At 36.2% G+C, this 13,852-nt stretch overlaps 1 protein-coding gene across 5 annotated transcripts in view; it reads left to right on the forward strand.

The window, feature by feature from the left end:
* GRIA4 (glutamate ionotropic receptor AMPA type subunit 4) overlaps window positions 1-13,852 on the forward strand; it is a 368,916-nt gene that overhangs the window by 321,767 nt on the left and 33,297 nt on the right. For all 5 annotated transcript variants that reach the window (XR_004424402.1, XM_033120550.1, XM_033120549.1 and 2 more), the window contains exons 13-14: window positions 217-415; window positions 6,152-6,399. Coding sequence is in view for 4 of the 5 variants with exons in the window: in XM_033120550.1 (XP_032976441.1) it covers window positions 217-415; window positions 6,152-6,399 (447 nt within the window). In the remaining variant the exon portion in view is untranslated. The remainder of the gene's footprint in view (window positions 1-216; window positions 416-6,151; window positions 6,400-13,852) is intronic.

Consider the following 13,852-nt stretch of genomic DNA (forward strand, 5'->3'; position numbering starts at 1 on the left):
CAATTAAACAACAAAAAGTTTTTCATATTTTCAGTGGCATTTAGCATAAAAGACATCAAACTATACAGAAATGCTAGAATCACTCTTGAGTTGACTATCAGTAAATAAAATGATATTGCAATTTTTTTAAGAATACATGGTGAATTGATGGTATTTCTTTTCTTTCTCTATGTTGGTTAGAGAAAGGAAAATGTGCATTATCTTATCCATGTTTAGATCCCTCTCAGGTCGAATTGTTGGAGGTGTTTGGTGGTTCTTTACACTCATCATTATATCATCTTACACTGCTAACCTCGCTGCTTTCCTGACGGTTGAGCGAATGGTCTCCCCCATAGAAAGTGCAGAAGACCTGGCCAAACAAACAGAAATTGCCTATGGAACATTGGATTCAGGGTCAACAAAAGAATTCTTCAGAGTAAGTTAATGGAAAAGCTAACAATGAAATGTGCATAATTTTGAAATTCAGTCAGTTTTGCCAACAATTACATGATAGCCTTTAGCCACTGTAGGTTTTTGCAAACACAATGGTAACTGCTGTGTTTAATACTAATACTTTTATATGGATTTTATAATCACTTTAATTTGCAAAATGAACTGAATTATCCACAACACAAGAGGGAGCCTCCCTAAGGAAAAGTAACAACAAAAAAGGAAATCCACTACTATCCACTACTGATAAAAAAAAAAAAAGGAAATCAAAACACCTTTATAACAGATTCCACTACTGATAATGCTATGCTGATACTGCCTATCTGGCAAGACTGGATTTGTGTATGCTTTGGTGCTAGGAGCATAAAAATGAAAGCAAGGCTTTTTAAAAAAGAATACATTTAACTTGCTGCATTTAAAACCGAAAACTTAATTGCAGGTTATACTCCCTACATGAGGTATATTATTCTATAATCTACTCTGTAACAATGGATTTCAAAGCTATATATTTGTTTTCTCACGAGACAGTGATAAAAAATTATTAAGCTTTGGACAACTTTGTAAGACATTGTACGGTATTTTGTTTGTGCTAATTCTCTGCTGGTGCAGATAAAATTGTTCAAACTGATATAATTTCATTTCACATATGGATAATTATACCTTTGGCTTGCCATTAGGATGGCAGGTATTTTGATGTTGTTGTTGTTGTTTATGTTTTTAGTTATTTGTTTCATTATGAAGATGAATGATTTTGATCAGTGAATCTCTTTTACACTGGTTCTTCTTAAAGCCAGACATACACATTTGGTACTGTTTGATCAGAGATAAGGGTTCATTTTGTGACTTCAGAACCAAAAAAATTAAAAAGAAATCAAAAGGACATTTTTACAAATATTTAACTAGGTAATTATGAAGATATTTTGCAATTGTTTAGACTGGATATTTAATAGTGTAGAACTGTTGAGGTCCGGAATTGTCCCCCTCAGACAGACAGAGAACACACACAATAATGCAAGTCACACAGCGAGGTTTATTTCCAGCCAGCTGGGGTCCGAGTCTCTGCCCGACGCAGCGGGTTTTAACAAGGACCCCAAACACTTAAAGCCAAGGGTATAATTATATGGCATTTTCAAGGCTTTCCATAGCTTCAGAGAGTACAAGATAAACTACAGGACTTACATAGCTTCAAAGGGTATAAGATTTACTACAGGACAAGGAGTATAAGATAAGCTACAGGACTTGCATAGCTTCAAGGAGTATAAGATTTACTACAGGACAAGGAGACCAGGAGTATAAGATAAGCTACAGGACTTCTAGTCTCCATGCTGCAACTGCCCACATCCTGGAATTTACAATTATGTTGTTTCAGGCTAGGGGCTGTTAACCCTGACCTTAAGATAGCAGTTCTCATGCTAACGGTCTCTTACAGAACAAGATATATTTCATTTATTTCCTAAGCTTTTGTGTAAAAATAATGATAGCCATTTAAAGTTTCATGCTGATATACAGTACTTGAGAGATTATACTTCCATTTTAAATGTGTATAGTTATCATTTGTTCACCTTGGAAATTAAATATAACAAAATGTGCTACTCCTTAAGCTAGATTTAAAAAAGATTTGATTGTAATATCCTTATATATTACAAATGTTTACATAATACTAAATCACAAGGAACACTCAAAAACTCAGTCAAACCCATCCCTGGGCATTGTTTAAAAAAGACACCAGACAATGAACAATTGTCAACAGTGCTGAGTGAGTGTACCTGCTAGAGATAACATAAAAATTATAAGTCAATTACTAAGTATTTGTAGATGTTTCTGAAAGTATAATAGCCATACCGATAAATTTTATTAACACTATTCTGTGGATAAAGCTAATGAAGCAAATTTTTAACTTATTGAGTACATCCTTAAAAATGGAAACATACTGCTCTAACACATTTTAGCATAATTTCAGTACCTTGCTGGAAATCTGTAAGTTTGTAACTGTTTCTACTCAAAAGTAGGTAGGTAAAATTTAGTAACTTTGCCTAAAAACCATTACCTGTATGCATCAAAACAGAACACAGGTTTGTGCTATCAGTTGCATCTTACTGAAAAAAATGATGATTGATTGTCATGTAAAGAAAGCAATTGTTCTGCCTTGAGTGATGAAGAGAAATAACATGCTGATTCTCAAAATAAACATTCAAAAATAACTCTCTGTAAAGCTCTTTGGCATCAAGCACACTGAAAAATGTTTATTTCTAATCTTTAAGAGCTTTAAAAAACTGCTCAAGTTCTAAAACCCGGTGAGATAGATAACAGAATATATTGATAAGAAGTATAGGAATAAGGAAAGTTGCTTCCTAGATTTACAGAGCCTTTCTTACAAGCTGTGTACTCACCAGGCCTCTTGTCCTTTCTCACCCAACTTTAGTTTTTAAATTGAAAGAGTTTTGTAAGTATAGGTATTTATTGTTGCAGAGCAGTCTGAACCCTAATGGGACAAGAAAATAATTTTCCCTGGTAGAATACTTTCAGGAATGAATAAATTTGTGTTCTCTGATAAAAATCTCATTCATTTCCTTCCCTGTGTTCTGCCTCCTCTCCCACAGATGATGACCTGGTTTAAATAAACCATTTGTCTAACAGGTTGAGGAAACAGAATGTGAAGGGTATTTTTGTACTTGTCAAAAATGTTTCCTCGTAGGAATGCTGTCATGGTACATCTATCAGCTCCACTGAACTGCCTCAGGCAGTGACCTATACTCTGCACTTCAAAAAATGTCGCAGTTATAACTGCAAAAAGAATTAGGCCATGGGGGAAAATTACATCTGAATTCAATTGTTGCCTTGGTTTTGTCCCATTATGAAACTTGGGATATTTCATGCTCAGGGCACCTTGTTAAGTATAAACACAGAGGTACTTAAAGAAAGTCTACGCTTGTCACCTAAAGACAGTCTTTCTCTTTGGGGATTTTTGCATTATTATATATCTGATTTGAATACACTGATTTTCATTTCAGTGTAAATTTTATCCTATGACTGTTTCAATCATCAGTGGAATCATGAATGCATAAATGAGGTGGATTACTATTTCACAGCTTATAATATTATCAAATAGTGCATTGATTAGCTCTTATTAGAACATCAGTATTTTTGCATAAGCTCCCAGAAACTGGAAATAATTCACCTGAAAACATGTAAATATTAACTATAGTCAATGTCATTTGTACATATTGTCTATTAAAAACAGAATATTTAACTTTTGAGAAATTAAAAAGACAGCACATTTTAAACTGGTTTTAAGTAATAAAATAATGCTTTATATCAGATAGTTTCCCATGTATTGATTCTAACAATAAAGATGAAACAAATAAATCTGAAATTAATTTTTATTTTCAAAAAAATAATGACTTTGCTTGCTACCTTGAGTATATTCATTCCCCAAACCTGATCTTTAAGTAAACGCTACAGTTGAAGCTTTTAGGGACTTAAAAGTTCCATTACCACAATATTTATAAGCTTTCTGGGTCTGAAGAAATGTCCTCATTTTAGCCTGTCTCATCAAATTTATGAAGATTTGCTTGCCTTCATTCCTTAGCAAACAGCCTCTTATAGTCACAGATAAGGCACAGGGATATTATTTTCAGCCCTTCATTTCTTGAAATTCCTCACTCATTCTCTTCACCATGTGGATGTGATCTTATCAAAGCCATGCCCCTTTAAATCAGATTCTATAAATATTAACATAGTGACAAATCATGTAAATTTTTTTCTTCCAAAAAAGTTGCTTTTCTTTCCTCTATTTTCCACTGGGAGTTTGTATTTTACCATTTCTCTGACACCTAAGGCCTGCTATGTTTGGCATAACTACACTATGGATTCCTCTTTCTTCTGTATTTTAGGGGAATTAATTCAACTTTTTTTACACTTACAATGTGTGTAATTCAATATATTTAAACAAATTCAGCAGTAATTTTCCTCACATTAATACTATGGAATGGACTTCTAAAAAATATCAACAGTCTAAAGATACTTTATTCCTTTAAAAAGAAATTATTTGCTTTAACATTATGTTGCATTCTATAGTGAAATTATCTTCATAATTACCAAGCCTTAGAAATATTATTTTTCTATTTTGCTATGTTAGTTTTATTTAGCTGTTCCCTGTTATTTTAATAAGATACTGAGGAGTAACTAGAATATTGTCAAGTAACACGATTTCAAAAAATATTTCAAATAAAATAATACCCAGATAGATTTTATTTCTTCTGTTTTCAACATAGTATACATAGGGAGGTATGCAATATATGTGGAACTGTATTATATATTTTGGGTGAAACTCTCAAGTCATCACTATATTTTAAAAAGTCATTATATGCCTAACGGATGGTGTTTTGCCAACACTTCTACAAACTGAAATTATCAGAATAGACGTTTAAGGACAATCTCTATCAAGTAACCCAGAGAGTATATAATTTTCAAAGATTAGAACTCAATCTCTAATGGAAGAGTTAGTTCTCTGGGAAAGAACTCAGTTATGAAAGCTGGAATGAATGAAGCCTTGGCAACACAGCCTCCCTAGAGGATCCAAAGATTGAGAGGTCTGAATCTAGATACTCCTTGTCCTGGAAGCACATAGAACCTTTGCAACTGAATTGTCGTGTAGGCACAGAGTTTCCTAATGGGAGAATTTCTGCAGCCAGAAGTAACCTGTCCTTACCTAAACACACACACACCCATCACAATCTCTATACAAGTCTCTGTATGTGACATTGTATTCTCAAACAGGAGTCAGGCTTTTCTCTTACTAAATACATCCTTTGGGGACATTTGAGTTCATTTGGATATAGTTCACATTTAAAATGTCTATGTGAATGAAAAAATTCTAATATGAATGCAGATACCAGCAAAAGGATCTAGGTAAATTAAGTAGTGGGAGGAATGTAGATAGAGCTCAAATGGACAAAAATAAATGAATTTCTTGGCTGAAATCAGAGGATTAGAATGACTAACTCTCCAAAATACGAAGTGGGAAAACATGAATCACTAATCTTTAAAGTTTAATGCATGTTCCATTTGGAGATTTTGTTAGAAAAAGTATAAAAATGTTTCAGTAGACCTAGAGTTTGATTTTTGTGTTACGGATATTTGGTTTATAAACTACAGTGATTTCTTCTCCTTCTTTGTTGCTCAACTAAGACATGACATAGACTGCACTTTTTGTATGCATCTTATTAGAATGGTTTCCATCAAAACTTTGAGGCATGAAAAAAAGATAAAAATAAAACAATATAACAACTCTCCTTATTTGATGATTCAAGTAAGTACAGTGTTAAAAGTTATTTTACAAAGCGAAAATTCAATCTTGCCTGGTCCTTTTCAAGTTTACCATGTGTGTTGATAAAAAACACGATTTTAAATGTTGAGCTCTCTTTATGGCATTCTGCATTTAAAAATAATAAATTGTTCTTTAAGCAATTGAGTAGCCTAATTATTATGACAAGAGGCGTTAGCTCTTTCAAAGATCACTTTTAAATGTCATTTCAGTGATTTCCTTAAATAGTTTGTAAAAGGCAGTTTTCTAATTGTGAAATAGTACTGTTTTTATGGCAAACTGGAGTTAGAGGGCAATGAAAAGGTACTAAAAGGTTTTGTCCTTATCTTGGTTCCATCACTATTAACATGTTGTTCCCTTCTTTCCTGTATTTAATTTTATTTTAATTTCCTCCAGAGATCCAAAATAGCAGTGTATGAAAAGATGTGGACCTACATGCGATCGGCAGAGCCGTCAGTGTTTACGAGGACTACAGCTGAGGGAGTAGCGCGTGTCCGCAAATCCAAGGGCAAATTTGCCTTCCTCCTGGAGTCCACTATGAATGAATACATTGAGCAGCGAAAGCCGTGCGACACGATGAAAGTGGGAGGAAATCTGGATTCCAAAGGCTATGGAGTAGCAACGCCCAAGGGTTCCTCATTAAGGTGGGTGGAATAGTATAACAATATAACATGTGTTGTTATAGTATTCCACCTTCCCTGATGTCCCTGAGAGAATTATTTTGTTTTGTTTGTGAACATGGTATGTTTGTTTGTGTTCTTTTTCTCCATTTCATATTTTTTGGTCAACAATCAGGTAATTTTTTATTTCTTTTATTTTAGAGTACTTAATCATAGTTGATGTATATCTTTTAAGGCCATATAAAAACCAAACTGGTTGAACACTAGCTGCTTCCAGTGGGCCTAAAACATAGGTAGCATATGCTTCTCTATCTCATCGACTTTTTTTGCCCACTAAAACCTATGCTCTCATTATGTCAGTAATAATTCTACATTTTGTCATTATTTTTTTTAAAGTATGCCTGCCTACTAGTTTCTGAGTAAGAAGACATCAACCTCTTCCTTGCAAACCACTCTTTTTTCCATTTCAATGTTTCATTTATTATGGCATCATTATATTTTAGATTACCCTGAGGTTGTATTTGGTGCTAACTTCGTAATCACATCTATTTACAAACGCAGCCATGATCTCAGGGAAAGCTGGGCTCCGATTTTATGGTGCTTACTCAAGTCACACTCTCTCTTGTTGCAAAGGGAGTGTGGTGTAAGTAAGATCTGTAAAATTCGACCCGATGGCGATCCAAAATTGTAGACCTAAGATGTGATTCATGAGCAAAGCCTTACACGTGTGCATAATCCACATGTGTTAAAAGAGAGACTTGCGTTCTTAAGGAAATTTTGGTAAAATCTGCCCTTTTTACCCTTTTGGTCCTGGACATAGAAAATTCACATGTTTATGTCCAGGAGGCAGACTTGCCTATTTTCCTTAAGCAATAAAGGCTGCTATTGAATTGCTGGGGCTAGAGCAAAGCCAGAGTCGAAACTGACGACGGACAAATTACCCTGATCTCAGTGCTGCTTAGGAGAGATTTGTACAAAGCACAGATACAAGAAGAAATCAGAATCTTTGCTAAAGGACTTAACCAAGAACCCGGTCTTGAGAAATGATGTGTCTGTCTGGTAAGCCTCTGAAAAATGAAGGTAATAAGACCTGTACTATTGCCCAGCAGGAATGAAAGCAATATAAAAATTATATGATTGTTTTCATTGGTTTCAAAAGGGGAACTGCAATGTGCTTTGGCTATGTGTGTTGGGCGGGGGAGGGGTTGAGACAGATAAAAGAAACAAATGCTGTTGCTGGAAAAGTTGTGTTAAATCAGTATTTTGTGTTTGCAAGCTACACTGCAATAATTAGTGAGGGGCTTTATGGTATGTTCATAAGGGGTAATTTTGAAAAGCAATAGAACCAAATTAGCCAGTAAAGACAAATTTGGGTGTGGACTTTGGCAATTCTGCAGTCAGGTTTATGTGAACATACCTCCCACATGAAACTGGAGAAATGTGCAGGGAGAAAGCCAAACTAATAAATGATCCATGATAAAATTCTACCCCCCAAAATTTCAACCCTTCAGAAACTTAAACTGGCATCAGGATGTTTGGTCTTTAAGGGTGTGTTTTGTACTTTCAATAAGACCAAGTAGCAAATAAATCTCTACTGAAGTGCTAGTTATAAGAGCACCTTAGTGTAAATAACTTAAAAGAAGGGGAGAAGCAATGGTAGTTGATATGTAGATCAGTGTTCAGACTATTGATTACATTCACTGGATGTCGCTTTTGCTCTGAATTAATTCTCTGTGGATGTCGCTGCCTTATCCTCTGTCTTGTGTCTACTGATAAAGTCAAGTTCCAGGGACTGAATTTGGCCCTCAGATATGGGTATGCCTGACTCCCATTGATGGCGAGAGCGTTCCCTCTTAAATGTGCCACTTTGTCAAATCCACACTACAGGGATTGTTTGGGGAAAAGCTGAAGGGCTTCATCTGTCTAGGACTGTATAATAATCAGCTATTGGCTTCCCCCTCTTTTCCTGTCCTTCTCTGGATCTTGTTAATGAGGCAATTGTTACACTCAGCTTCCTGGATGGAGAGTTTGTTTATGTGCTTTGTTTTATACGTCCCACAATTTCCTGAGCAAGCTGGCCCCTGCATGCCAAAAGCACAGTCAGTTTGCCCTGTCTTTGAGAACTTTGGAAGGGCACTGAAGGCTAAGCAGCATTCATTCACCTAAGCCCTACCTCCTCACTCCCCTACCCCCCGCCTAGCTAAGCAAGAGGCTCATTAAGCGTAAATTTTCTTTCTTATTTGACTACGAAGGGCCTTCTGTTGCAAAAGAGGCAAACTAATATAGAGATGGACTAATAGTCACCTTCTGTATAAATGATTTAGTTTGTAGATGCAAATTCAAAATAACTGTATTCACCAGAGCAAGATCCAGAGGGCACAGATACCTGCTGCAAAAGTATCTCTGAAACCTTTCTGCCTTCTTTGTTCAGCCAAGACTAAGTCTGTGTTCCTAGAGGACCTGTCTTTTTAAATCAGTTCTTTAGATTAATAGTTATGGCTGCAGTGAGACTTGTGTGTGTCGTTGTCATTAATTTTGGTTTTCTCATAAACTCTGTTGTTTTGATTCATTAGGCAACATGAGACTTTAAGAAAAGGAAAACAGTCATCTTTCCTTGTATGTAAGCTTAGCCGGAATGCAGACAAATGACTAGCAATCTTCAGTTTGTCCAGGGAGATTTAAATTTCTAGGTCTTGCTGATTGGTCAAAATGCTTCAGGAAAGATGGAGAATATGTTATATAATCAGGATGGAACATCAGGACTTGGGTCTCTAATACAAACCTTAAAACAAATGCAATCAGGATCATCACAGAGAGGATATCTGTGGCCTGACTAAAAATATTACAGCAGTGATGACTAGCACCCATCTTTATGATAAACAATAGTATACAGAGTTCTTTATTGTTCAAAGATACTTTATTTCAGGCTAGCGTTTGCTGGGCAGACACAGTGAAATGTTACAACCATTGAGCTAGCACTCACAGCTCTCCGTTATAGAAGGGCACTAACTATGCTCAGAAATTTTTGGTTTATTGCACTTTGACATAGATTCTCCAACTTTTAGGTGATAGAATGATACCTGATAAATTGATGCTGTTAAACTTAGCATCTATAGATTTTGATAAAAAAGGGAAACAATTATAAGTAAATGTACCTACAAACTATAACTATCCATGAGTGAAAGAACTTAAATCTTACTGTCGGTGTTCTTTATTTTTCAACATTACCTGTTAAAGAAACCTCTCAGGTCTGATGAGATAAAGGGTAAAATCTCTTCCTTTACATTATATCTCATCTATCTCCATACCTTGATGTTTCTCATGAATCTTCTTTCCACATGCACAGTGCTATTTATACTACTGTCAGTGCCATGGCCTGCCTTCCCAGCCTTTCTCCAATACCCTTGGCAATCCAAAATGCTTTTGAGAAGCCTTTCTCTGACATAGAAATTTTTAAAGGTTGTTTTAAAATATACACTTTAGATGGCATTATAATGGTATGTAAAATTTAGACAAAAGAGGATGTATTTTTATTTTGACTGTACTATCAATACTACCAACTTTACCATACAATTTTACTATAGTGTAAATATCTACTATACTATAGTATTTGTTGCATAGCAAAGTTGGGTACTTTACTATCAAAATACTATCTTTACTGTATTATCTATATTACACTAGTTACTGTACTCTCGACTTTACTATGCAATACTTTTGATAAGGTCCTTTACAGTGAATCATAATTTAGTAAATACAGACTTACTATTAACTAGTTGTTAGATGAGAATACCCCTTTTAAAGATACTTATAGATCTAGTAGCTGTAAGTATTTCCAGGGAACAAAGCAGTGGATCATATCTCAAAACTTCCCCTGGCCTTTCTAAGGATTTATGTATTTGACCCTGATAGTTGAAGCCAAGTTTAAAAAAAAAAAAAATAGCCTCCTGTAATTCCCATTCAAATTTTGCCTTCTCTGAAGATGTTTATGGGACTGCGTCTAAAATAAGACAAATGCTGTTAAGGAAAAAAAAAATGATGTTTCAAAAGCAAGCCATTCCAAAAGAACTTGATCAATAGTTGAGATCTGGAAGGAAATGGGGCCCATTGGACTTGCTGATGCCTGGTCGCAGGAACCCATGGCAACGGGAGCTGATCCTTTGAAACCAGACACATCATGCTCAGTTTACAACAGGCAAGTCAGAGCCCCACAGCAGTCGTGTGGCAGGAGGAGGAAGTACTAAGAATGGGAATTAGAGTAGCACATCTTTCATTGGACTCTTTCTTTAAGTATTTAACACAATCACTAGCCTCATAGGACACGTGGCCCAAGTCTAGATCTGTATGTGGGTAAGAAGAGTTCTCTGTAGGCAAAATTATTCTGCTTTGGAGGATTTGTTAGGGTACATGTATTAGCCTTACTATTCAAATTCACAAATAAAAAAATATATTACCCCCAAGGAACCACTTTCGCATGTGAAATTTGTAAGACAGATTTAGTCAGTCATCAGGGGTTCAGGTGTACTTGGAAGATTTAGGACGAACGGGGTTTTCTGGATGTTGTGCGTGAGAATAAAGCTGTCATCTATTTTTGGTGTGAGTAACAAGTCAACTGTTAGTACTTCATGTAGACACTAAAAAGCTTAAAAGTACAGAAATTTAAAGCTGAGTACTTAATATTACTGAGCAGCACTTGGCCTCAAAGTGAATAAACTTTTAACTTGTTTTCTGGAAATGAGTTGCAAGAGATTCGGACACATTTTTTTAATTTTAACTATTATGGAAAGAGATATGTTTCTGCTTATGACATCCTTCAATTTTTGTTTCCATATTAAAAGATGCTATAGATAACGTAGTTTTTGTGATTCCCATTATGTTTTGCACCTCTCAGCATACACACAAACACACACAATCCTCCCAGTTGTGATATGCTTAAACACTTATCCAGTTTGCCATTAAAGATTCTGAAGTTGATTGTGCATACCATGTATTTTGCATTAATGAACTGAGAAGTCACATCGTAAAGGTATCAATACTACATGTGTCCCAGAGGGAGATAAGCCCCTCTAGAGTCCATATACCCCATCCTTTCCTTTCTAGATATTGAGTAAGTAGGAAACAGAAAACTTTCCACTGCCATGTGAAATTCTAGATTTTTCATTAACTTCTTTCCTACAATTAAGTGATGACTGAAATTACAGTTCCCCATGAAAAAGAAAAAGAGTTGTATTTTTCTGCATTTCTTTAAGATTCACCAGGCATTATAATTTTTTGCCATTCTTCCCACTAGAAAAAAAAAGGCTGATATTATTTCCCTTCATTCATTTGCCAATTCATTCAACAGATAGTTACTGAGTTCAACTGAGAATTTACCAGGTAGTTTTCAAGTTGTTCACTCTGGGATGCTTTGTGGCTTCCGCAGGAAACATCACCTTGAGGTTTCTAACGTCAATGTTTAGCTTGGGTGCCTTCTCACCATTAAGCTTAGAAGCTGTATTTTAGTAACTTGCCTAAGGAAATGGGTAATTTGTGGCCATTTCGTTCCTACCACTTCAAAGAGAATTAAATTTAAAAAAAATAAAACTACAAAAGAAGTTTAATAGTTTAAGCTCTCACAACCTGATTTGATGACCATCTAAGACGAGAGCACAATTCTGACAGTTCTAAGAAAAGCCAGAATTCCAAACTATTATTCATTAGTCCCACATAATTGCCTTATAAATAAATTCTACACAGATAAATAGTGTTGCAAAAGAATATCCATATCCTAAACAATTCAAATTAATTCGGTGGCAACAGAAAACTAATGTGAGTGCAGAACCTACAGCCGACCTAGTCAAGCAGCCGTCACCTACACATGCCAACTGTATTCAGGAATCATCAAGTTGTATCTCAGAACAAAGTTCATAATTTGGTATGTAATATGTGTGCTGTAGATGAACTTATCCCTACCTTAGTAGTGTATGTAAGTCGTTTTTCCTGGTGCATGTCTAGTAGGTTCCATATTATGTCACTCATCTTTACAGATCAACTCACTGTAAAGAATGGTTTCCGGAAGTAAGTGCAGTGCTAGAGCTAAGGTTAAAAAGGGGACACAAAGAAACAACAGAGCAAGTGCATGAGGGTTCTGTATGTTTGGATCCCCCTTTCTTTGCTGGTGGGTGGCAATCCAGATATGGCATCTCCAGGACTAAAGCTAAAAACCCCATTGCTGGAGAGGAGACACACCCCTCGAGGGCACTGGCAATGCTAAAATCTTGAAAGAGGCACAACTAAGATACAAGAATAAGAAGATAAAGTCCAGATAGTCAAAGCAAAGCATTTGGAAGTCTCTCCAAAACAAAAGGATTAGGGATGGGGAGAAGGGATGGAAGGGAAACTTACGGCACCAGAAATCCTAGAGCTTGGAAAATAACAAGAGCAGCAGGTGTTAGTGTGCCTGGAGCTGCCGCTTTTGCTTTTATATTGAATGCGGTATGTTATTGTTGCCCAAATGTGTATGCTGCTTACACGTAAAGTCTCAGTGGTAGGACCAACACCCTATACCAGAGAAATCATCTCTGTGAGGTGTTCAACCTCTTCCAACCCTGCCTGGCAAGCATCAGTTGACAGATTGTGACAGCATCAGAAGTCTTCACTTCTATGACAGGAAGGGACACTAAGACGATTTTGTGATGTCACTGTGATGGTGTATTCAGATCAAAGGTAAAGAGTAAATGTGTGCATAGGGGTCATCTTGGAGGATGGAGCCTGGTTGCCCTTAGAAGGAGCCTAAGAAGATGCAAATGTTTCAAATTGCAGTGCTATTCCTTCTCTATCAAATTTGCCTCCATTTCCTCATACTTAGCATTTTCTGGACCAATATTTAAATACTCCCGAAAAAAGAGGATATTTTGTTTCTTCTGTGCATAACGCAGCTGTTGGCCATAGCTACAAAGCTGCTCTTTGGCCCTTTCAATACTCAATTAATAAAGAAAATGTTTCAGATTGATTTTCTTATAGGATTTCAGGCTCTAGGACCATGACTACTATAGATAGTAAATGCCTTTGAACTTTGCAACTATAAAGTTGCCTGTGTTTAGCTAAGGAGTAGTTGTTAATTTATCCTCAGAACAGCAGCAAGGTCAAGTGATCAGGGGGTGGGGGCAGGGGGCAGGTTGGTGTTGTTTTTTGCTTTTCGTGCATCATTTGTATAGGGTGCTATTCTCCAGATTTATTTTCCGAAAGGAAGGGACACCAGGAGATTACAACCGGGGAGGCCTCCGCACAGGCTGCTGCAGAGGAAGGAACCATTCAAGTTCTCAGAGACATTATAACTCTTACATAACTCTTTCTACTTTGGACAGTTCAGCAGGAGCCAGAAGAGAAGCATTATAATCATGCATAGTGGATGCCTACCCCTATTGTCCCAGGGCCCTCTTAGCTGAGAGTATGGAGGTAGGGTGGAAAGGGACTGCAGAAGAGAGAGAACAGAGGGCTC

Source organism: Rhinolophus ferrumequinum, chromosome 11, assembly GCF_004115265.2.
Source record: "Rhinolophus ferrumequinum isolate MPI-CBG mRhiFer1 chromosome 11, mRhiFer1_v1.p, whole genome shotgun sequence".
Taxonomy (NCBI): Eukaryota; Metazoa; Chordata; class Mammalia; order Chiroptera; family Rhinolophidae; genus Rhinolophus; species Rhinolophus ferrumequinum.